Genomic DNA, 25363 nt, shown 5'->3' with positions numbered 1-25363 from the left:
CAATGGATACAACGAAAGAAAAAGAAAATGAAAATGATTACACACTAGAGTAACAGCAAAATATCAAGTACAATGATGCCCCAGACATAAAAGTTATAATAGTATCTAAGCATTACTGTTACAATAATTTTCATAACTACTGTATTTGATTTAGTACAGTATGAGATATCTAAAATTGCACTGTATTAACTATCAATATGCCAATGAGAGATAATTATGGATTCACATTTTGTACATGATCACGATTCGGATCACGACGTCCGCATTCCACATACAACAAAGAAGGGATACTGTAATAATGAAGATTTGGTAACACAGCTATTACCTCGTAATCCATAGCTTGCTGTAAAGTTAGCTACATATGTACATTGTATAGCATATCACTCAAGAGAATATGGCATGTATGGGACTACATATTACAGATATGCTTTAACATGCTCATGGACCCTCAAGCTCCTTCGACTTTTTCTTCATCAATGTTATGACAGAGAGGCTGGTTAATTTGCAGACATGAATTTATTCAAAGCATAAAGAAGTAGACAGCAAAATATCGTGGAGAATCGAATCATTGCTCCTAGCATGCATCCTGTACTAGTATTTCTCCAGGTTTGTTTGTGCTATGGCAAAAAAATATTGTGATAACTGTAGAGTGTGCACATTGCGTCTACAAATATGACTATGATATACAGTGCAGGTAAGATGCACTTCTTCAAAAAGCTATGATGTTCTCAGTCATTCATTATGCCTTCAACGGTACATTCCATGCAAGGGCAAAGCTATACAAAGAAGCTGTAAGTTCATGTGTTTTGCATTTTTAGTGTTTGGGGAAGAAATGAGACTTTCATCCAATACTTCAATTTTCCAAGAATATCACAAAGTCCACTTTTATTCTTTTAATATATACGCAAATACTGCTACATAACTGTAACATCTTATCTCTCTTTCAGAAAAATATCAATGCCACATATGTCAGTAGAATTGGAAAAGAAAGTCACTTTCATTAAGACCACTGTCTTTCAGTCAAATACTGTACATCACTAGCAGGAAATTTAATGTAATTTGGTTTAAATTTTGTCAGTCCGCTAGAACAAAAAACAAAAAACAAACCAGAAACAAATATATATATATATATATATATATATATATATATATATAGAGCCAATTCCTTCTGTAAACTTTTGTCATGATTTCAATCAGTTTCTCTCAAAGTTAATTTTCCACGACAAAAAGCTACAGTGTGCTGTAGCTCCATGGTGCAACCCTCTAGCCATGCACAAATGAAGAAGAAGGAGTAGAAGAAGAAGATGAAGAAGAAGAAGAAGAAGAAGAAGAAGAAGAGAGAAAAAAAAAATGGGGCAAACATAGGCATTCTCTTACCTCTCTCATATCAGCAAAATCTCATGGCAGGACTGGAGAGAAATGTTTTGCACACCTGTTACCCCGTTTCTCATATCAAAACAGCCCTGGAGATCTTCAGATAGTGCACCCCCTTTTTTCTTTTCAATTTTTTGGAGATTTGCAGTGATCTGACCCGTGTTGGGTACTACTGACTTTGCATCTGTTGGGTGTAACACTATGCAACAGATCTGACACAATCTACTGGATCATTTACAGTGGCAAACTTCCACTCTCTAAGAAAAACAACTCTAAAAACATGTAAAAGCTTAGCGACGACATATCATATTTTCATGCAATCTCACATGGAATTCTTACTACTGTGCTTAACTTGTTTCATTGCCTACTCATGTTACTACAAATACCAACGGATTGGATCCTGGGGATAAGATATCAGCCGTCTTTCTTTTCCCTACATTGCTAACATGACCAAAGGGAGGGTCAGGTAACATTCAATCATTCCCCAGTTCCAAGAACGTGTTCTATTTATGCCCATTGCATCTTCCGTTTCCAGTCGTATTTCTGCTGACTCTCCCACGGAGTGGAGCGGCGTATGTGGTGATGAATTCCCCTACCATGGCCTGGCCCCCATGACGTTGATGGCGATGAAACAAGCTCTGCCTTTGTGGAGCCGGATGCCCTCAAATCTGCCCCAAATTGGAGGTGGCATTCTTTGACCCTTTCGGATTGCCTGGCTCCTCAGTGAGTGAAAACCCAGGTAAGAGGAAGCAGGGAAGGAAATGAGATCGGTCCTGGGGTAGAGATCCAGGCAGGTGTTGTGCTGATGTCAGATGCTTGAGATGCTGGGAGAGATAGAGAGAGGGGGAGTGTGTGTGGAGCGGAGAAGGGGACAGCATCATTTGCCGATGCGCTGCACCATCCATTCTTGCTGGCAGAGAGGGCATCTGTTGTTCTGCTTCACCCAAAGCGACATGCAGCAGTTGTGGAAGGAATGGTTGCATTCGCCCCATACCACTGCAGAAAGAAAGAGAGACAGAGAACAAACAACATAGAATGTTACTGAAGTACATCTAACCTTAAAGAAAACCTTCCAGTAGGAAAGACCAGAAAGCTTTCCAAAAAGTATAAAGTGTACGGAATGCAGAGTAATATTTTTATGGTGTACACATGTTGACGGTAACAATATTCAGTTGCTTTAAAGAACACCTGTCTTTAGTTTAAAAAGAAAAAGACAATTTCATAATTTGTTAGTGAAAAATAACTACAAACTTTTATGGCACATCAACAAAACAAGAGGGACAAAAGGTTAAAGAAATATGCCATTATACTTTGAGAAGAGAAAAATTTACTTTGATTTCACGAATGAGGAAACCGAAACTAGGTCCCAAAAGCAAGAGAATAAACATTGAATAAAAAGAATACAGTCAAACTGAAAAGATGTTAAAAGAAAGAGAAAAGTAACAAATGAAGTTTTTGGATAAAGATGACGTGATGAGTGAGAGTGAAGACAGAACCAATGAAGACAGGGGCAATGATAACTTTTGAAACAAACAAAGCACTTTGAACCTAACCATCCCCCTACGACCCCCATTGTATGTACTGTAGGTACAAAGTGAAAGGGGAGATCGTGTAAAAATGCAAAATAAACATTAGCCCGGGGAAACCCCCATCCAAATTGACAGAGCAGACCAGGGAAAGTCTTGTGCACAGCCTGGGAACCAGCGGGGAATACCTGAGCCTCCAAGCATGGTGTAACAGGACGAGCAATGTCAACATCAAGTTGACAACATCCCCATAGAGTTGAGGAGACTGGTTTCACTTACAGGGATTAGTGCCAATTGGTGAAGAAAGGACATAATTTCTATGACAACAGCAAAAAAAGTGCCAGCCGAGCATTTTTTAACAGAATCAAACAAGTACATGTAGCATGAAGTATAGGCTACTGTATGTATTGTCCTTCAAGGATGTCACGAAATCAGGTGAGAATTGTGAGGTGTGACCACCTTATATTGCTTTGGAAGTATCCTGACTGTACATATTACATTTCTATTCCTATTGTTCAGGAAAATCCTTGTTATTTTTTTCTAGGTAAATGTTTAAACCATCACTCATTCTATTAATATCTCATTTTCTAATTTCAACATATCTCTATTCATTTGGTTTTTGCTTGTAAGGATCTGTATAAAGTAAACACACAGTGCAGTATGTAATTCTACATCATGTGTAATCAGGGCAGCGAGACCTGCACGAAAATTTTGGAATTATCCTAATATGGATATGTAATACAGTGTATCTACCCCCCCCCCCCCCAACGAAGCAAAGAATGGTCAGCATGGAAGAGATACATTAAGATGTTATTAGAATGACCATTTTAATTGACCTGTGGGAATAAAATGCAAACTAACTGTCCCCCATTGCAATTCTGAACTATCCTTTTACCTGAAAGGGGGGGGGGTGGTGGTTAGCTCACATTTCTGATTTTATTATTTTTTTTAGAGTAGCTCATATGCAGCTCATCATACTTTCTCTTATATATCAGCTCCCTATTGCTTTGACATATCACCTGTCATTCACAACCAAACTTCATAGGAACCCTTTCTTGCAACCTATGTACTGTACTTGCCCTTATATATAGTTCAATCTCAAAATATCTTGCAGACAGACAGACACGCAAGAATGTGCACAGTGAACTTGCATTTTCATACTTACAATTCAAAAGTAACTTGACATTTCCTCAGAGATCAAAGGTTAGATCTTTTTGAGGGGCTTTCAGGGCTCAGTGTTTAAACATGTTTTACACTGGAAAAAAAACACATCTCTGATATTTGATTTATGGCACTCTTAAAAAGTATCCTCATGGAAAACCCAGAAAACGAATAATGAATTTAATTAGGGTCAGATTACCAACTTTGGGGGAAAAAACCTGTTTTTGTGGATCTGCAGTCAAAGACTCTGGCTAGACAAGGAAAGGGGCCTAATAAAACATGAAACTTTATGGCTACTGAATTGTTTATCCTGAAGCTACTCATGACATAGAATTAGAAGGGTTTGACAATCGCTGAAGAACTTATTCATAAACATGTTTTGAAGCAATTCCTCTCTAATTGAGTTACTGACATCTTCAGTGACAGGTGGAATCTGACAACTGATCATAAACATTTTGAAAACAGTTTCCTGCTTATCAAGTTATTTTTGTAAATTGAAAAGCAAACTTGAATCATGCATCTCTCAAACACACATCTCAAATCACATGATCAGTCATGTGGGTGAGTGTTTGCAGTTAGAATGGTATGATCTCCATAACTATCTCTCTACATGTCCAGCTCTGTCTCAACTCTTTCTTCCTTCTTGCACACACATGGTTGTACACTGACCCAAACTTCGAGAACTTAAAAATTGCGAAGTTTGGCTGCCGGTGTGGATGTATGACTAAAGATCGTGCAGACTTCACAATCTTAAACTTCGCAATCTTTTGCACGTGTGACAGCGGCTACTGACTACACTTTCAATAGGAGATTGGAAATCATTGAATGTTTGATAGCAATTGTACTTCGGGAAAAATTCATTCCTGTAATCAATGTTCAAATGTTGCTTGAAGCAGTTGCAATTTGGTATTGGAAAGTGATGTACTGTAGACAAGCAAAATTTGATAATTGTGGAGAAGTAATAGTTTCTGAGGTAACCTTTGTACATGAGCAGATACAGGACATTCCGACCAAGTTTGTGCCATTGAGTACACATTGAAAACCGGGATAGATCTTCAGGACAGCCGCATTACAGAGTCATTCATGTAGTGTGTAGTGATGGCAGGCTTGAGGGAGTCAAATTCAGCCGCAGCCCAATTTTTCAGTGTGAATGGGGTAAAAAATCACACTTATCACATTGGTAAGCCATGGGGTTAGTGACATACTACTGCAGCTTTTGTATGATTGTTTGCAGTTTGTGCGGTTTATAGGGAGACTCATTCAAGACTCTGGAAGCTCTGTAACTCTGAACATATTTGCAATACATCAGGAGAAGGTTGGGTTACAAACGAGGGCTTAAGGATGTCTGACTCCCCCTTAGCACTTGATCCATTGTAACTCAACATAAAGGGAAACTAATGTGAGGTGTTTGCCATGTAGAGAAAATATTTTACGAGGTGCTTGTGAAGAATTCATACCAACAGGTACAACTATGTGTCAATAGATAAAAGGGGATAGGGAATGGGATATCCAAACTTCTGCAGGGGACATGTTTTCATCGGAGGATTAAGATAATGAATGATTATCTGCAATTTCTATCAACTGCTGTGACAACAAATCACTCTGCCATTACAATGACAAGTATAAAGCATAAACTGGCAATGGCGTTTAAACTGACGAGACATCAAATGTTAATTCATGAAGCTTTCATGAATCATACAATACAGAGGTTTTGGAACCTCACAAGGCAAATGCCAATGGATGTCTAGCCCGCATAACATTATCTCAATCTGTGATTACAGTGTTTTTCAAAGTAAGTTCACTGACGTTTTGACTTTTGACCTTGTCTGACTTCACCAATATTTGAACTTGACTAGCATCTTTAGGTCAAATGTACCTATGGTGTAAGTTTGGTGGTCATAGCTCAAATTTGTGGAAAGTTCTTGAGAGTACACACAATACTGTATTTTTATAAAATGGGTTCAAGAATGTAGCCAATAGGAAGCGCTGAAATGAGTCACGTGTGCTTTGGTTACTCAGTCCCATTGCACTGCGTGTTAAATCCTATTGCCGATCGTCTGTGCGCGCGGCGGCTCCTTTGAATTGCATGCATACGCGCTGTCAATCCTGTAAACAACTTCTAGTTCGGACTGCCGGCCGGCCGGCCTTTCTTCCCTTATGCATAACATGTGTGGCGTACGTATCATACGTACAGTGTACAGTAGACCAAGCGTTGTGGGACCGGACGCGTACATGGAGTCACTTTGATGGGCAAATCCAACGATTTAGCAGGTTAATTCTCACGCCGTTTTCAGAGTATGTTGTCTAGTAGGCCTATATGAGGAGTCTATATCAAGTCTTTAAGGTAAAGGGTGCATATTCTATGTAAAATAAGTAAGTTTTCATGCGGGAACTTAAGTGTCCGGAAACCCAACCCCCATCATACTTATATGTGCGGGATTTCCGAGTGCGACGTGCGTAAATGTTTGGGACGAACATCTTCGGACGTCTTGACCCACAAAGGTACGTGAAAAACGCTGAAAAATGCTGTTAGTTTTCGAATTTTCGACCCATTTTATAAAACAAATGATGCACAGGATTATTTCGTGGCGTTAGTGGAGGCGTATAGCTCACTCTCGGGTATTTACAATGTAGTGCAACATGCACTCGGCTTCACCTCGTGCATGTTTCACAATTGTAAATACCCTCGAGTGCACTATATGCCTTCACTAACGCACTCTATCCTGTGCATCATTTGTATAAAATTACAGGGCATTTCAGGGCAAGTTCATTGACCTTTTGACCTTTGACCTTGTCAGACTGCACCCATATACAAACCTTTGGTATTGCATGTTTTATTGAATCATATCACAAACTAATGCTACAGTCACACATGGGCGGGTCACAAAACGGATTTAATCCGCGTGAAAATGAGCCAGATTAGTCCCGGAATGGAGGTTAATTCATGCTACTGTACAGTCACACACAGCTGGATTTGGAACCGGGTCCACAAGGAATTAAAACCCTATTGATCCGGTTTGAGCCATAGAGACCCGTATTGACCCATATCGAATCGTATAAAAATCTGCTTTAAATCCTTGACTGAATCCTTTTTAACCCCTATCGACCCGTGTCAACCTGCTTCGACTCGTACCGACCCGGATGTAAACCTTGTCATCAGCCGTTGCATGAAGGCAATGCGGTATATGGCAAGGGTCCATACGATTTTATGCTGCGGGTTGCAGTGGGTCAATGCGAGTCAATGCGGTTCGAACCAGGTCAATTCAGATATCAATACGAAATTGAAATCCGTGTGAAAATTTTGAACATGACCAAAAATTTTTCACCGCCGTATCGTAGCCCCCGGAATCCATCAGGAATTGACACAGGTTACGATGCGGGTCAATGCGGGTCTCTACGGCTCGAACCGGGTCGATACGGTTTTAATTCCTTATGGACCCGGTTCGAACAACATACGAGACTGAACAGGCCAAAGGTTGAGAGAGGCACAAAGGAAGGCAGAGGAGAGGAAGGGATGGAGGAAACTGGTTGCTAAGTCTTCTGTGGCGCCCCAACGGTCTTCTCGACTACGGGATATGTAAGATGTGAGCATTCCTGTTCAAATGAACATGGTTTTGATAACAAAACTTGAGTCACAGCGAAGTAAACATTCAGGCAACAACATTAGCTGCTCTATGTTTGTTATTGTTAATTTGTTCAGTTATAACAAAATTTTGCTGTAATTTTGCCAGTCCAGAGGACTTTGTTACTAATTAGAGTCCACTGTAAAATGAACTACCATGCAATATACAGAATATACCACAGTATTTCAACCTCAGTGCAAACGCACCTAACACTCAATACACAGTTATCCTTGAATTCCAAGCACCGAACTACTTCAAGTAAACAAAATACTTTAAATTGTTCACACTTCCTCAACAAAAGTCTCATGAAGAGTAAAGAGATTTGTGCTTTTGATTTAATGTGATGGCAGCCAGTTATTACCACTAGTAAGAGTGATTTCATTTGCTTACTTCTCACTTTAAACATCCATGCTGAATACTTATGAAATATTAAACAACAGTCACGGCATTCTGCACATTACACTTGAGGATCTGTCATCCGGCGGTGTTCATTGACAAAATCTGCTAATGCTTATCAACCATACGCACTTCAAAAACAAGAAATTTCCGCTATCCCTGCAGACAGCGATCATTCATGTTTAATGACACACGTGACCATATCTATAGGATGCTTGGAATCATTGGTCCTTATTGTAACCTCTGTTTTTTTTTCTTCTTTTTTTTTTTCATTTTTTTTTTTGTTTTGTCTTAAATCTCCAGGAATAGACACCGGCATGTTCACCCTCCCTGCCAACCCATGACACGCTGACACACAGGTTTGGACCAGCATGGCACTAATCTACCAACAATGTCACAGGAAGTCTGCTCACACTGAAAATGGCTGAGTAATCATTACTCAAATGGAGAGAAAAAAAATGACAACATGGATCCATATCCTGTCTCCGGCAGACGAAGACAGTTTTTCCTTCGTAGATGGACATAAAATGGATAATGCCATTCTCGGCTCATACTGCTCATATGCATGTCCTTCCTAACGGCAAAATATCTGAAGGATCATAATTTGCATACAAAGAACATTATTTCATTCATCATTATACTTACATTAAAAACAATGATTTACATATAGTAGTTGATGACAACCTTCGTAATTTGCCTTAAAAAAAAAATATGGTGGATCACTACTGAGTCGAGCATGCATGGATAATATGCTTAACACATTGAGGATGGGCTAATTTTGCTACAACACGCATTTCCCACACACCCCTGCCCTAGCATACTCGCGACTCATCCGCGATCGGGTTGATGGAAAGCAAATAAATCCTGTTTACGCAATCAATTTTCTCTAATCAAGATTTTTTTTTTTGCGTTGTTTCAAGCGCTTTGTGTCAGATAAGTTGTCAAGTGAAAATCAAGGACAATTCCTGTGGAGATAAGATATATTTCTCCCTCCACTTGGAGGACAAAGACAGATAATATGACCCTGCTCCTGAATATATCTTTGCTAGCAGCTGAACTACAGTAGACCTCGCCTAAGTCGACATCGCATAAGTCGACAACTCGCTTAAGTCGACACAATAAAAAAGTCCCGATTTTTGCCTTTGTTATTCCTTGAAAATTTCCTCGTCTTAGTCGACATTTATAAGTCGACAACTCGCGTAAGTCGACCTGATTTTTCAGTGCCAACTGAGCTGAAATACGTGTTAATTCCCTCGTATAAGTCGACATAATTTTTCGCTCAAAATCTTATCGCCATTCTCTGAAAAAGAATTGCTTTCCCGCTCCGATTCGCTGCATTTCTACTCAGTAATTTGCTAGTGTACGTCGCGGTAGCGTTCGCGCCATGCGTCCATTGTCTTGTATGCCAGAATAGAAAAGGCATACACTCATTTACACCTGGAGTATTACATGTAGTACCCAAGGCAGTTCACTTTACCCCTTTTCTCCCTCTCGTTTTTCTCAAAACGCAAAAAAATTGTACACTTAACTATGTCCCAGTAGGTATTCATTATCCGAGCATGAAATGTTTTTGTAAATCCAAATATTCTGACGTTAATTATTCCGAAGCGGTATTAAAACCTGGGCCCTTTCTAGAAAATTTATTACAATGCAACTAATAATGCAACTTTTAAAAAAAAATCACAACGCAACTTTTGCATTTAAACGCAAGTGCGTTGTTGAAAAGACTTGCGTCTGATAATCATATCAAAACTAGAAAATAATTGTACGAACCTGAAACTCAGTTGCGTTTAGACGCAACTCTAAAAATCAAATGCAAGTTCATCAAATCACACACAACGATGTATTTAAACGCAAGAGCGTTGCAGAGAAGACTTGCTATTTTTGTACAAAACTAGAAACTGCGTTTAAAAACATCTCTATACATCTACGGAAGTGCGTTATCGTTGAAAAGACTTGCATTACTTTTTTTATTTCGTAAGCAAAATTAGAAATTAAACGCAATTCTGAAAATCGAATGTAAGTCCATCAAATCACACGTAACGCTGTATTTAAACGCGAGAGCGGTGCAGAGAAGACTTGCGGTTTTTGTAGGGAACTATAAGAAACTGCGTTTAAACGCAACTCTAAACATCTACGGAGTTGTGTTATTGTTTAAGACTTGCATTATTTTTTTCATTTCGTAAGCAAAGTAAGAAATCAAACGCAACTCTGAAAATCAAATGCAAGTCCATCAAATCACACGGAACGCTGAAAAGACTTGCGTTTGATAATCATACGAAACTAGAAAATTGTAGGGAACTTTTTAAAACTCAATTGCGTTTAAACGCAACTCTAAAAATCAAATGCAAGTCCATCAAATCACACATAGCCCTGTATTTAAACGCAAGAGCGTTGCAGAAAAGACTTGCGGTTTTTGTACGAAACTATAAGAAACTGCGTTCAAACGTATCTCTAAACATCTGCGGAAGTGTGTTATTTAAAAGATTTGCATTATTTTTCATTTCGTATGGAAAATTAAAAATTAAACGCAATTCTGAAAATCAAATGTAAGTCCATCAAATCACACGGAACGCTGAAAAGACTTGCGTTTGATAATCATACGAAACTAGAAAATTGTATGAAATTTAAACTCAATTGCGTTTAAACGCAACTCTAAAAATCAAATGCAAGGCCGTCAAATCACAAGCAACGCTGTATTCAAAAAGCAAAAGCGTTGCAGAAAAGACTTGCGGGTTTTGTCCGAAACTAGAAACTGCGTTTAAACGCATAAGAATTTACGGAAGTGAGTTATGGTTGAAAAGACTTGCATCAATTTTTATTTCGTAACGGAACTTTCGCCGTGACCGAATTGAAAGACATCGCAACATTCACGCGTTTCAAACTACCGAAACGCATGCTGCTTCACAAAATGTCAATGAAAAAATGACAACGAAGTATTGTTAAAGTTCGCTATGCCGAAGGTTTCAATCTCAGTCCAAAGTTAGATTAGTCCGACAATGGAAAGAGGTTTGTTTTTACGAAAGTTATAGTAGTCCGAAAGATGTCGTTTTCAAACAAACTCAGTTTCTTCTTTTTATTTCAGACGGGCCCGCGCCGTACAGAGCAGTAATGTTACGAATCGGAGCGCGAGAACAATTCATTTTCAGAGTATGGCAATACAAATTTTAAACAGAACAAATATGGCGATTTAGGGAAGGAAAATCACACATACATGTATTTCAACTCGGTCGGCACTGAAAAATTATCTCGACAGAATCATGCAAAATCACACGCATATCTTCGCAGCAACGCACTTGACTTTAAATCGCAAAGTTTAATGCAATTTTGGGGAATTTGCGTTTGATATTTCGAATCAAGTTTAAAAAGTAAAGTGTCTAGAAACGGGCCTAGGTTTCCGATCCCGCTCTCTCAAAATCTCTCTAGAGATTTGGAAATTGTGAGTTGTCGTTACTAACCCGCGCGAGATTTATGCATGAACTAAAACATTATTGTTGCTGATGTCAGTAGGCATGTTTTGGCGGCAAAATGAATAAGATTTGGGTAGCGATCCGCATCGTGATCCAAATCTATACTCTGTACAGGGGAAATTAGTTATAAGTCGACAAAATGTCGACTTACGCGTAAGTCGACATTCGCGTAAGTCGACATGTTTTGCTCAGTCCCGATTATGTCGACTTACGCGAGGTTGACTGTATATATCTAAAACAGAAAGTGATGAAGCTATGTACTTGTAAATGTTGTTATGTGTCATTCCTGATGCACAATCAGCTTCAATGCCAACGATAAACTTTTTGTTCAAAGGAATAGTATAGTATTGGTGGAGATGAGGATTTGACTTTTAACTTTTTGCAAGATACCAAGAAACCACTTATGAAATAATACTGAACATACCGTTCTATGAGGAATTCAAAGTTTATTAGATGAAAAACGGTTTTGGAATGGCTGAGACATCCAAAAAGAAAGTGAAACAAAGTGATCCTAAAAGGTGGGTCCCATCTTTTATCAGGATTGCTCTGTTTTGGATATCTCAGCCATTTCAAAACCAATTTTCATCAAATAAACATTGAATCCCTCTTGAAATTACACTAATTGTACATGCTCTTTCATATCTCATCAGAGGTTTCTCATTATCTCACCAAAAAATTGTTAGAAACCCGAAGTTAAGTCTCAACCAAAACTGTACGATCCCTTTAAGTTGTATCAGGGAAGTACAGAGATTCCCTCTCTCCCGCTTTGAGACCATTTTCTCAACATCTTCTGCTCTCCCACCCGAGTTTGAATTTCTATCACTCTAGCTGTGTGTCTCCCACTCAAGACATCAACATTACTTTTGTCATACATGTTCATGATATCTAGCACAAGAGAACATTTATAACCCTACAACTTCCAGGGCCGTCAAGCAAGACCTGGACCCCAATCGCAAGTGACGTTGTGCTTTGAACTCATAATGTGCGTTACAGGCATGTACAATATTGTGTGCATGATGGCACAATCAGTCTCCAGTTTGCTGGGGGGGGGGGGGGGAGGGGTCCAGGTGGGAGAATCTCCCTTTTAAGAGGTGCTTGGGGTTGCACAGAGCCTCTGAAAGTGTGTTCAATGAGATGGGGAATCCCATATGTTTTCCTGTAGCACACATTCATGTTGCCTATTTGTCAAGGCCCTCACACTGTTGTCAATGCTGATAAAAGCGAGCAAAGCGAGTGTGTCATGGAAGCTGTCATATTGCAAGGGCCCCTTTTGAGATCACTTTGGATGTGATTATTATTCGAGTGAGTCATGAGAAAAGCTAAAACTATAAAGCGCACTCCTCCTACTCTATAATTCAACACCGACTGAATCGTTGAGTTACCCAAATTTACCAAATAAGTTGCTACAATATACATTCAGCCATGGAACTACAACTGTACTGATAAGGCCTTGTCACACTAGAGCGTATTGAGCAAGCAAATGCCTAACAAATTTGAAAATTTGATGATACTTTCACATCCATTGCTAATACCAGAATACATGTAGTTGACCACATGTTTGAAGTTCTTTGTGTTCATTACATGTAGGATTTGCAGAGGTTATACGCTGGGGATGATTTTTTTTTCTTTAGGACACGCCCCAAAATTATTGGCTAGTATTCGTAGGAATTTACAGAGATAAGCTGGAGCCACTTTTTTTTTTATATTGTACAAAGGAAAAGAGTTTGACTGCAAAACAAATTAAGCATCATTTTCAAACACTTTAAGGTAAGTCCATCATCAAATGGAACAAAATAAAACTTTTTGAAAAAAGGGAATATTTTTAAAGGTTTTGATAAATATATCCCACATATTCCTATTATTTTCTTTTTTTTTCAAAGATTTGATAGCAAATATCTCAACTTGACAAGAATGGAGTTAGCTTGTTCTGCAATCAAATTCTTCAAACTTGTAGTCAAATACTGGAAGGTCATGATTGTGATGCTAAAAACTCAATGCTCACACAAAGCACAGGACAGACACATAAAAACAAGAACAAACTTATCCCAACTACCAATGAAAGTTTGTTTGTTTTCTCGCTTCATTCAAGAGCAAAAATGAGAACCTGTATTGAGAACTGCAGCTGGAACTAACCTTTTCAAAGCACAGGATAACGAAAAGAAATGAACAGCTCCATGTATTAGAGCAAGACGCAAGATATGTAGACTTTACGGGAGTGAGTTTCTGTTTTTGCTTATCTCTTTTTGTAAATCCGAAATGTACAGTGAATGTATATGAACAAGAAATGTGTACACCTTACTGTGCTTTATGTGCCAATTGCCACAGCTGCTGTAACACTGCCTTCACCAACTGACGCTAACATCTAGAAACTATGTCAACCTATTGAGGTTAAAACCTAATCCCCTTAATCCCCGTAGTGTTAATGCGGCCTTACATGTACATATATTACAGACTGAGGCATATCGTTACGCCCATGTACAGTGTAGGCTGTCCAACACAGAAGAAATTCAACTTTTGGGGATTATCTGAACGTTCATGCAAAAAAAAAAGCTTTCAAAGAGCAAAATATTTAAAGGGATGGTATAGTTTTTGTTGGGATGGGGCTTCAGGTTTCCAACTTCTTTGGTGAGATAATGAGAAACCTCTTAAGAAATATGAAAGAACATGTAATTCTAAAAGGGATTCCAAGTTTATTTAATGAAAATTGGTTTTGAAATGGTTGAGATATTAAACCAAAGGGATCCTAATAAAAGGTGGGTCCCACCTTTTATATTAGGATCACTTTGTATTACTTTTTTGTTGTTGATATCTTTAATAGCCATTCAAAACCAATTCTAATCAAAGAAACTTCTGATTCCTCTTGGAATTATATATATGCTCTTTCATATTTCATAACAGGTTTCCCATTATCTCACAAAAGAAGTTGGAAATCTGAAGTCCCATCGCAACCAAAACTATACCATCCTTTAATACCTAATCCCCTAATCCCTGTTGTGTCAAGGTGGCCTTCTGGAGGCCTATAAAAGACTGAGACATATTGTCAGGTCTATGTGAGCTGTCCAACTTACAAAAGAATCAACCTAAGGGGGATTACCTGAATGCTTATATGAAAAAAAAAAAATTGTAAAGTTTTCTAACAGCAAGTTTGAGCAGGGAGGTGTCTCATTGGCCTGGTTTAAAGGGACTGTATTGTATTGGTGGAGATGAGAATTGGGCTTGTAACTTTTTGTGAGAAAGCAAAAAGCCACTTATGAAACAGTACAAAGCATACCAGTTTAGGAGGAATTCAAAGTTTATTTGATTAAAATTGGTATTGGAATAGCTGAGACATCCAAAAACAAAGTAAAACAAAGCGATCCTAATACTAGTAAAAGGTGGGTCCCGCTTTTTATTAGGACTGCTCTTTTTTGGATATCTCAGCCATTTTAAAATCAATTTTCATCAAATAAATGTTGAGTCCCTCTTGGAATCACATGCTCTTTCATATTTCATGAGAGGTTTCTCATTATCTCACCAAAAACACATTAGAAACCTGAAGTTAGGTCTCAACCAAAATTACCTTTAAGCTAGGTGCCTGGGCTTATAAAGAGGAGAACAGTGGGAAATCCCATCCCTGCTCAGGAAAGGAGAATAAAACGTCTCTGTTCCAATTTTGACTACTGACAATGCCACGGCAGATATGCCTGACATCATCTCAGCATGAACACAATTGGATTATAGGAAAATTGACCCCCAATGAGAAAGCTGTATCTTCAGCATTCAAGCAATGACTTCTGAACATATTGCATGTATTTCAAACTCTCACATAAAGAGAGGAGTGGCCATTACACACCCATGCATCTCATGAGGTGACTATCTAGTCTCGCTTCTAGACCATCTGCCTGTACTATTTTGCTTCCCAGGATATTAACAGGATCTCTTACACGTAATGGCGAAAGAAGTACTGTATACGCCGAATATTGCGCGAGGTTTTTATTTTTGTGATTTTCGCGAGTCTAGAGCTATTCGCGAAATTAAAGACACGCCAAACTAATGACTCTGATCCCGATATGAATGTGATGCACACATATACATTTCTCCATTCAGTACATTACTCCACGATCGCGAAGTTACGTGTAACCACTCACGAAATTGTTGGAAAGTCCCGAATCGTAAAAATTTAGACTCGCTGAAAATATGGCATTTCCAGCAACAAGTAAGGGTCTGGAAACCAGACTAATAAATATCAAACAATGTTTTCTTCAGTCTTGTACGTAATAAAAGCATGCTGTTGCCAATTTTATTTTGTTTCTGATGTGTGTGCTTTAGGAAAAAAAAATGGAAAAAGGCCATCCCAGCTTTTTAATTTTTTCTCCTATATTGCAGCTGTAGAAAAGACTCAAGTCTATCAGTTGCCTGTTAATGTGACAGATAAAGTGCAGTCTCATGTAGAATGTGTCCCCAAAGGATGAAATATCATACATCAAGTTAACAGCCTCTGGGTTAAAAAATTTTGATATTTTTGTGGATTTTTGTTGCTAAGAATTATCCTGCGCATTAGGTAATTTTGCTTGAAACAAAAGATCTTTGAGAGGTTCAAGCATTCATGAAAAGAGTAGGGTCAAGCAAATGGTGGTTAGCTTGTATATATCATCAGACAATAATTTCATGTAAAATCCAAAATCACAAATACAATATACCTGTCATGAAACTGATATCATAGCAAAATAACATGCACATTATATGAGGGGATTTCATAATTATCATCTTGTACAATTGTACATACAGTTGTAGTACAATGTATGTCTTAAACTGGCTAGGATGCCAATTGTGTCCGATATATTTAAATGAATTTCAAAGGAAACAATCATATCCTTCATATCAACACAGTCTTGAGTAGCAATGATTACTGAGCAATGATCTTTCTAGAAGGAATAGATTACATGCATTTTCTAATTTAGTTACAAAAAACAACATACAATGTACAATATTTATAATACTCGTAGTACTTAAGAAACTACAGAAATCCACAGATCTAATAATTTCCTGTTTTTGTCTGATTGTAATGAGATGTTCATTGTTCCTTGTTTGCTTTTAATATTCCTTTGATCAAAGTCGAAAAAACCAATTACTAGTATTTGGTTTCTCTTCAATGGGCAACATACATACATGTACATACGAAAGCACAGGTACAACATAGAAAGCTCTGACTGTACAAGGGGCATTACAACCAAAAAAGCTCTCTGAAAGTCTGCCCCATCCCCTCCTCATAGGCATCAATTATTTACCATCTGTAAATGAAACAAACCCCTAGCTATCACACTTCAAAATAGTTCTAAATTGTGAGTTACGGATAGAAACAACTATTGCAAAAATCTTTAATAATCATCATAATATTTGTTATGTATTGTTAAATACAACATGTGAACAACAGTTAATGATAAAATTGTTTCTGGACCAAACCATCTACAGTTATGGTTTAGTAAGAAAAATAGTGATATCTCCTTATATTTTAGACTTAATTGCAAATTTTTTATATGGTATGATGTTTTGTGATACATGTACATTGTACAACTGAACTACATACAATATATAAATGCGTTAACTTGAATATTCTTTAAATCACTGCTCCCAATGGTAAACTACACCTTTAACAATAACATACTAAACTAGAGGAGCACTCTGGGAGCACAGACCTCTGCCAAGCATGCAAATCATTTTCACCACTGATCTTGTTCTTCCATAGAGATATCGGTGATTTCCATCCATACATACTTATAGCATTGTGTGCTGAAAGTCACCTGATTTCCTAATATAGAAGCCTTTGTTACGTCATAAACTCTCAGCTGCACGGCGCGCCTCGCCCTAGCAGAAACTTAGAGCACGCACTTTAGTGCACGCAGGCAAACCTCAAATACGCGCAGCCTGAACTCCCAAATTCATTGACCCTTGATATACCTGCCAAAATCTAAAAAAATCCTTCATACATTCCCCAAAAATTTTCGGATCACTACCAAAAGTTAATCGTTTGTTACTTGTGTCATTCTCAACCGTTCCTGCAAGTTTCACCCCAATCCGTTAACTACTTTTTGAGTTATTTTGCACACAGACAAACTAACTAACTAACGAACACACACACAAACCAACGGTAATGAAAACATAACCTCCCCCCTTGGCGGAGGTAATGAAAGCCACCAGCCATAAAGATTACCTTTGGCAGGAAGAACATAAACATGCACATGTTAATACTTTCAATTAGCTTTATAGATTTTGAATACTAGTACACACAGGCATGGGAATCAAGATTGTTCAGCATTCTCACAAAGTTCATCTCACATCAAATGACATGGGTCATACATGTTGGTCAATGGAAAGTTGTGCAAAGTGTTGAGAACCTGTGCTATGATACTGAAAAAAATAAACCAACCCTGACAAACCAAACATTACCAGCAAAGACAATGAAATGATGTCAAAAAACAAAAAGACTGAAAGATGATTTCATAAGATTTGGTAAGGCTGAATATGATGGTATTCAGTTTAAAGAAAAAAAGAAAGAGAAATATCTTTTTCAATAATCTCTAATTTTATGATAATGTTGAATGATGGTACGAGATTTGATTTTCATTGGTTCCAGACATATATCGTTATGACATTCACTTTTGATGATGACTGATCAAACAAACTTCAACTACTTTTAAATAAAAGGTGTTCTTTCTAGTGCTAAGCTTTACTATGAAAAAAAGTCAGAAAAAAAAGTGCTTCTCATCATCCTCAAGGGCACAGCATATATTCTTTTTTTTTCAGGTCATAACTGAACATTGAAAAGGAAAAATATATACACCTGTATTATTAGTTTTATTAAACCTGCTGACCTCTTCTCTTGTATGTGACTAGACAAGTCATTAAAGGCCCGGTAGGTGGTGGGACATGGGTGGCCTCATTGAATCAATCTTCATTCATTGCCCACCAGGGTACATCAAACAACGATGAATAGCGCCCGTCAGCAAATAATGCCCATTGAAGCATATTCTCATCGGGAACGGTCTTTAATTCCAGTCCAGATTCTTCAGCTCCATGTGTGTACGTTACATGGAGACCGGGGCTAAAGCTGTACTCAATTTGATGCGGAATTCCCCACACTGCCGGGTCTTTAACTCTTTATGTGCCATGGTGGAAACCCCCTGTGTGCCACGTTATTCTGAGACACATGCTTTGAGAAAGAATTCTGTTTTTCCAATTTGTATAACTTCTACAAATTTCTATTAAGCTGGACATTATAGTGAGCAAAGTTAAAGAGGAATGCCAAACTTTGCTTCCATATACAATGTATAACAATTCTATTTCAATATTTCTTTTGCATTACCAGTTGCTACATTCCTGTAAAGGCATGACTTTTGCACATAAAATAGTGACAGAAACTTAGAATGTACACGCAAATTTAGTTGGGGACACCACTTGATAGTCAATCACCAAATAGAATGCAAGCCTACATGTATGTGAGAGGAACAAAAGCGCGAGAAACGCTTTGATTGTACCGCGGGATTAGCGATTTATTGATCGGTTTTGTCGGCTTTGTTTGTTGAGCAGAATATGCCAAGTTGGCACGCTGTCGACTGAGTCGGATGTGTGAACGTGGCACATAAAGAGTTAAATCCCAACAAGTCCAAGAGTTACACCATACATTGTACTTCTGAGGTTTGGTGCTGTATTCCATGATCATAATCACTACTAATCATTGTTAAAGATTTAAGTGGTAGATTTTAAAAGAAGGCATTTTAATGATGGAGTCCTTTGTTGCTAACTCCTTTAACTCCTTCTGCTATCCTTCACAATTTCTCTGATCTACATTTCTCTGGTGCTGCATTCATGCAACTCAGACAAAATATCAAAATGTGTATCACCTAGAAGTTCATCTTTCCTCTCTCTCCCCCTCCCCCCCCCCCCCCAACTGATCTAAATTTCTCTGGTGCTGCATTCCACAATATGTATGTACTATTAAAGTTTCATCTTTCCTCTTCCTTGCCCCCCCCCCCCCAACTTATCTAAATTTCTCTGGTGCTGCATCCATGCCACTCAGACACAACATATACTGTATAAGCTGTTATTTTCATGAGGGTTTAATTTTCGCAAATTTCATGAATTACAGGTGGATTGCAAATTGAACATCACAGGAAAATGTCTCCATGTGCCCTGTTAATAGTGCATTAACGTACATTATATTCATAAGCGTCGGCGTCAATTCGCGAAAACAACATCTCGCCAAAATGTCTGTGTCCTCGTCATTCGCGAAAATATCTGTACACGAAAATGACAGCGTATACAGTACCTCCTAAAGGTTCATCTTTCCTCTCCCTCCCCTGCTCATAAAAAAAAACAAAAACATATCCCAAACAATTAATAAACCTACAGTGGAACGAAATATCCAAATGATCATGGGGGGGGGGGGGTAGTCAAGAAGAATTCATGTTTTTCATCACTAAAACCACAGATTAGTACTTTGAGCTAAAATGAAAAATAGGTGACATCCACTATTCAATACAGGGGTTATTATCCTCAGATGGGATTTGGTAAACTTTCATGCTATCACAATACAGCCTAAACAATAATATTCTCAACTTGGAAAAAAATGTGGTGCTTTGTCATGAAATGTGTGAACCGAGCTGATATGTTTTTTCCATGTTTTTTTATTCACTACTGTGATACATGTAGAATGTGCAAAAAACAAACTGCTGATAAAAACATCTCTCATTATAGTTACGTTCAGACGGCAGGCCCTAACCTCGAGGTTAGGAAACCTCAAGGTTTAGCTCTTGCCCCCTAACTACGACGTGTGTCCACACGACGAATCTTAACCTCGAGGTTACGAAACCTCGAGGTTAAGCTTCTGCCCCCCGTAACTACGAGTGGGTCCCACTCGATGTTAAAACCACAAAACCGGAAGTTTCAGCCCACACTGCTAACAAGGCGTCTATTTATTCTTTAGTCCAACCCTGTCGGACTCGCTTACAGGTACTCTTTTTCTCTGTCATGGTATGCAGAGATAGCACTGCACTGATGACTTTATGCCTTTATGAAGATATTCGTCGAAAACATTTTTTTTAGCGTCGGAGAAGAATATAGAATACAGTAGCGAGTTCGACGTGTTCAGTTTCAGAGATCAAGCGCATGGGAAGAAAAGATGATGTTGTTGTGTCGTGCGTCATAGGTTTTTCACGTGTAGTGTATTTGTGGTGTACGTTTGGGAGGTTGACCCGGAAGCAGAGGGAAATTGTGGGGGCTGGAGTTTACGGCGAGGTCACTCTTAACTTCGAGTTCGTTGTTTTTTGTGTCCACACGGTGCTTAACTACGAGTGGGGACCCCCCGCGGCTCGTGGTTAGAGCGCTAACCATAAGATTTCTCGTGGCTCGAAACATCGAGCAAACCTCGAGGTTTGCTAACTACGAGTGCGTCTTCACGGTCCCTAACTACAAGCTCTAACCTCGAAGTTTCCTAACTTCGAGGTTAAGGGCTCCCGTCTGAACGTAACTTATGTCACTCCCAAAATAATCCCAGGGTGGAAAAAGGTGTTTTTCTTTCCCCTAAAGAGGGTACAATGGGAATTGTGTACATAGTGAGAAAGATTACTGATGTGGATTTGAACTTGACTTGTATTGTTACTTTCGGAATCATATTGTGATTTGTGGGCAAAGATCTTTACATTCAGTTATGGAATGTGGTAGTAAAACTGGTAGAAATGGAGGCAGGAAATGGCTCAAAAGGCATCATTACAGATCACTGATTTTAAAAATCTACTTGAACATCACATTGCATCTGCCTGGGACTTTCAAAGTGTTACATGCATGCATTATTTGTTCACTTGTCCATTATTATACACAAAGTACAACAAGATACTTCGTATTTATTGTGCAAAACTTGCGGGGAACAAAGAATGACTTACTATCAGTTTTCAACTGCCCGAACCTGGTGTGAAGTTTGCTTGGCTGGGTCCCGAACATTTGCGTAGGGTACATCTTAATCGATTGTCTCGTAATCCCTTTAACGCAGCACACACACAGCCAAAGAATCATGCTTGACTGGAGTTGACCATTATTGATGTGTGTAAGTTTTGGTGCACATACAATTGTATGCACTGATGAGCAATTCTATTCTACCAGGCCTGCACTAGTTGTGATTTTTTAACCTATTCCATACTGAATTCTGAAATCCCCATACACTTAATCAGAGGCTACCAAGTCCCTGTATGGAACAGGTTAATGTACTATGGTTGGCAGCCAACAAAGATTGATTCAACTGAAGAACCATAATAACTGACAATTGAATTGATCTTCATTCCCTGCGCCAACCAGGATATTTTCAACCACAGTAGTCCTTTCTTTTCAGCCACTTGTCAGCGAATATGTGCATTGACAGTGCTCAGCTCAAGCTTACTGGTTGACTCCAGCGGAGATTCTTTGGGTGTGAATCCATATCATGTACTAATATTACAGAGAGATTAGTGATAAAGCTGTACACAATTCATTACAAGGATTTTCAAACATATCCCAGTGGGGCCAGCCTTTCCTCTCCATGGTATCCCACACTCCTGGGTCTTTAACCCACTGACTACGCAAACTGGGTGGATCTGTATAAAGTCTATGAGAATTGGAGAACTTGCTCTGGATTTGGTTGAGAGCTGCATGCTCAACCCACATGCCATTGCATAGAGTGAGATAAGTGGACACAACTTACATTTCGGCTTGATTTACCGTTTGCGGTTTGCGGTTGGTGAAGAGATAGCCCATGACAATTTAATGTGATCAGAAACACGTTTCACAAACGTGACAATCGCAGATAAGGGCTAGTTCACCCACATTGATTACAAATGAGATATTCATCCATGTGATTAGAAATGTGATGCTTTTTGTTGTCTGAAAGTGGACCTGGCTGACAGATATCGGAGCTGGATTGACAGCAATATATCCTAATCATGAGGAGATTAGGAGACCAAGGACAATCAAGGTGCTTTCACTTCCAAAGCCATATCCACTAATTGTGTAAGCCAACAGTGGACAAAAGAGATCTATTTTACAATATATTACAATGTATGTCAATACAGTGTTAATATCACACATCATTATCCATAAATACACAGTACATCTACCAGTATATCATACACTATGTATGATGTCAATATGACACACTTTGAAGATCATCACGCCTAAGTAACTTTAAAAGGAAAGTCAATCGCTGGAATCCAGTTTGCATACTTGTTGCTATATCAGTAAAGCCTCGGACAGGCTTTAAAGAGAAGCAGTCCTGAGATTTTCACTGTACTGATAATTAAGAAGAGTAAAAAATATAACCTTTCACCAATTTATACGCGTGGACATCAAAAATTGTCTCCATACGCCATTTAAAAAAAATAATTCCTGCAAGCGATCGTGTAAGAGCCTGCCAAAAGGTGCAACATCATTGATGCCCTACTCTCAAGTTGACAGCCGTGCCTCAGAAAACCAATTTAAGTGTTCAAAATGATCATATCTGATTTTTTCATAAAATGTGACAATATGTGGTTTTATTATTTCAAACAAAATATTTCAAGCTTATTTTTATATACAATTAATATAAAAATAAATAGTAAACATGTATTTATAAATAACTAGGGATGACGAGCAGAACACCGCTAGAAAGAGTTGTGCATCGATGACGTATGACTCTCCGCCAAGACTTGCTCATTTGCAGAGTCACACTTTTTTAACCGAAATGTACGAGCTTATTTGGTGATTTGAAAGTTTGTTTTTGACGAAAGTAGTTCATTGGAGGTACCAACAACAACATATTTTTTTTTTTAAATTTCGTGAGGACTGCGTCCCTTTAAGGTTGGCCAGTTGGCAAAACAACCTCTGCTTAAAAGACATGCATAAAATTTTAATATGTTACGAAAACCAGCTTATTCTGCAAGCTTGCCAATAGCTTAATCTGCAAGCTTGCAACGAGCTTGCTGCAAACTTTCCAAAAGCTTATTCTGCAAAGCCTGCCACGAGCTTGCTGCAAACTTTCCAAAAGCTTATTCTGCAAAGCCTGCCACGAGCTTGCAACAAGCTTGCCACTAGCCAGTCTGCAAACTTGCCACAAGTTAACCACTAGCTTATTCTGCAAGCTTGCCATGAACTTCATGTAGCAAGCAAGCTTGCCAATAGCTTGTACACTTGTACTGCAAGCTTGCTACTACAGTACATGTAGAGCTCTTATTCTACAGAGCTCTTATTCTACAGGCTTGCCAATAGCTTATTCTGCATGCTTGCCACGAGTTTGCTGCAAACTTGCCAATAGCTTATTCTGCAAACTTGCCATGAGCTTACTGCAAGCTTGCCACTAGCTAATTGTGCAAGATTGCCACTAGCTTGTTCTGCAAGCTTGCCACTACCTCATTCTGCGAGCTTTGCCACAAGCTTGTTGCAAGCTTGCCCCTAGCTTATTTTGCAAGCTTGCCAATATCTTATTCTACAAGCTTGCTATGAGCTTGCAGCAAGCTCGCCACTAGCTTATTATGCATGCTTGCCACAAGCTTATTCTGCAAGCTTGCCACTAGCTTATTCTGCAAACTTGCCACTACCTTTAATATTCTGCAAGTTTGCCATGAGCTTGCTGGAAGTTTGCCACTAGCTCATTCTGCAAGCTTGCCACTAGATTATTCTGCAAGCTTGCCACTAGACTAATTCTGCAAGCTTGCCACTAGCTTATTCTGAAAGCCTGCCACTACCTTACTCTGTGAGCTTGCCACGAGCTTGTTGCAAGCTTGCCAATAGCTTATTCTGCATGCTTGCCATAACATTGCCACTAACTTCTGCAGGCTTGCCACAAGCTTGCTGCAAGCTCGCCACTAGCTTATTCTGCAAGCTTGCCACATTTCCACATGGAAATGGCAAGCTTGCCAAATTTCAGAAAAGGAGGAATGAAGACCAAATCTATGCAGCCTTTAGTGTCTTTAAAACACACACCCACACACACAAAATTCCACTGTAAGTACATTGGCTTCCTCATACCAGAAGCTTTGGAAAGGTTTTTAAACATGGCAAGGATCTTATTGCACAGTTTCAGCACAAACTCACATATAGATAAACTAAATCTTCCAATATAGATTTGTCTACACTTAAAAAAAAAGGAATAAAAAGGTAGCACGTCAGTTTTATAAAAACTAGTTTACTGCGGTTGAATTCCTCTACTAAGAAATGGGCACCACTTGGAGACAGGAAGAACTGCCTATAAATTATGAGGAAGTCATATTGTATAAAGTTAAATCACACACGAACTAGAAACAACTGTTGTTGGACAAACAATTGCCAGAGCTGGATTTCACAGACCATTGCAACCTGTGTCAGTGGCAGCATAAATCTTGACGGTAAATCTCTCATAACGATGAAGCAAACATGATGTGATTTATGCTGTAAGTTGAAACCCACAGAAATATCCCTTGAATCTGAATTACAGGGTTATCTTTCTCTGGCATCTATGATCGATGTATTTTCTTCTTTTCTTTTATCTGCGGATGAATAAACTTCTTGGATGGAATGTACTGAAAAAAGACTTTTCAGAGGGAAGCATTGCTGAACACCCTGCCTACAGGTGGCAGCATTGCAAAATCTAATTGTAGGTATGCCCATTAACACTGTGTTCATAGCAGAATTATATTGCAGCTTATAAAACCACCCTGCCCCTCCCTCTCAAACAAAATGAAATAAAGCAAAACAGAATATGAAGAAAGAAATACTGTAAGTAAATAGAGTGTGATGTGTGAAGTTTTTAAATAAAATGCATAGGAATATGAAATTCTGAGGCTTAGGTAATTATTAC

At 38.7% G+C, this 25363-nt stretch overlaps 1 protein-coding gene across 1 annotated transcript in view; it reads right to left on the bottom strand.

Moving 5' to 3' along the window:
• Positions 1 to 1352: 1352 nt before the first annotated feature.
• LOC139741987 (RING-box protein 2-like) overlaps positions 1353 to 25363 on the bottom strand; it is a 46471-nt gene continuing 22460 nt past the window's right edge. Inside the window, exon 4 of the mRNA XM_071652551.1 lies at positions 1353 to 2370. Coding sequence (XP_071508652.1) covers positions 2252 to 2370 — 119 coding nt within the window. The 3' untranslated portion in view covers positions 1353 to 2251. The remainder of the gene's footprint in view (positions 2371 to 25363) is intronic.

Source organism: Diadema antillarum, unplaced genomic scaffold (assembly GCF_040938485.1).
Source record: "Diadema antillarum isolate AM-2024a unplaced genomic scaffold, OU_Dant_1.0 seq00000971_RagTag, whole genome shotgun sequence".
Classification (NCBI taxonomy): domain Eukaryota; kingdom Metazoa; phylum Echinodermata; class Echinoidea; order Diadematoida; family Diadematidae; genus Diadema; species Diadema antillarum.
The sequence above is the reverse complement of the archived record's forward strand: the minus strand, read 5'-3'. Positions and strand labels throughout refer to the sequence as shown.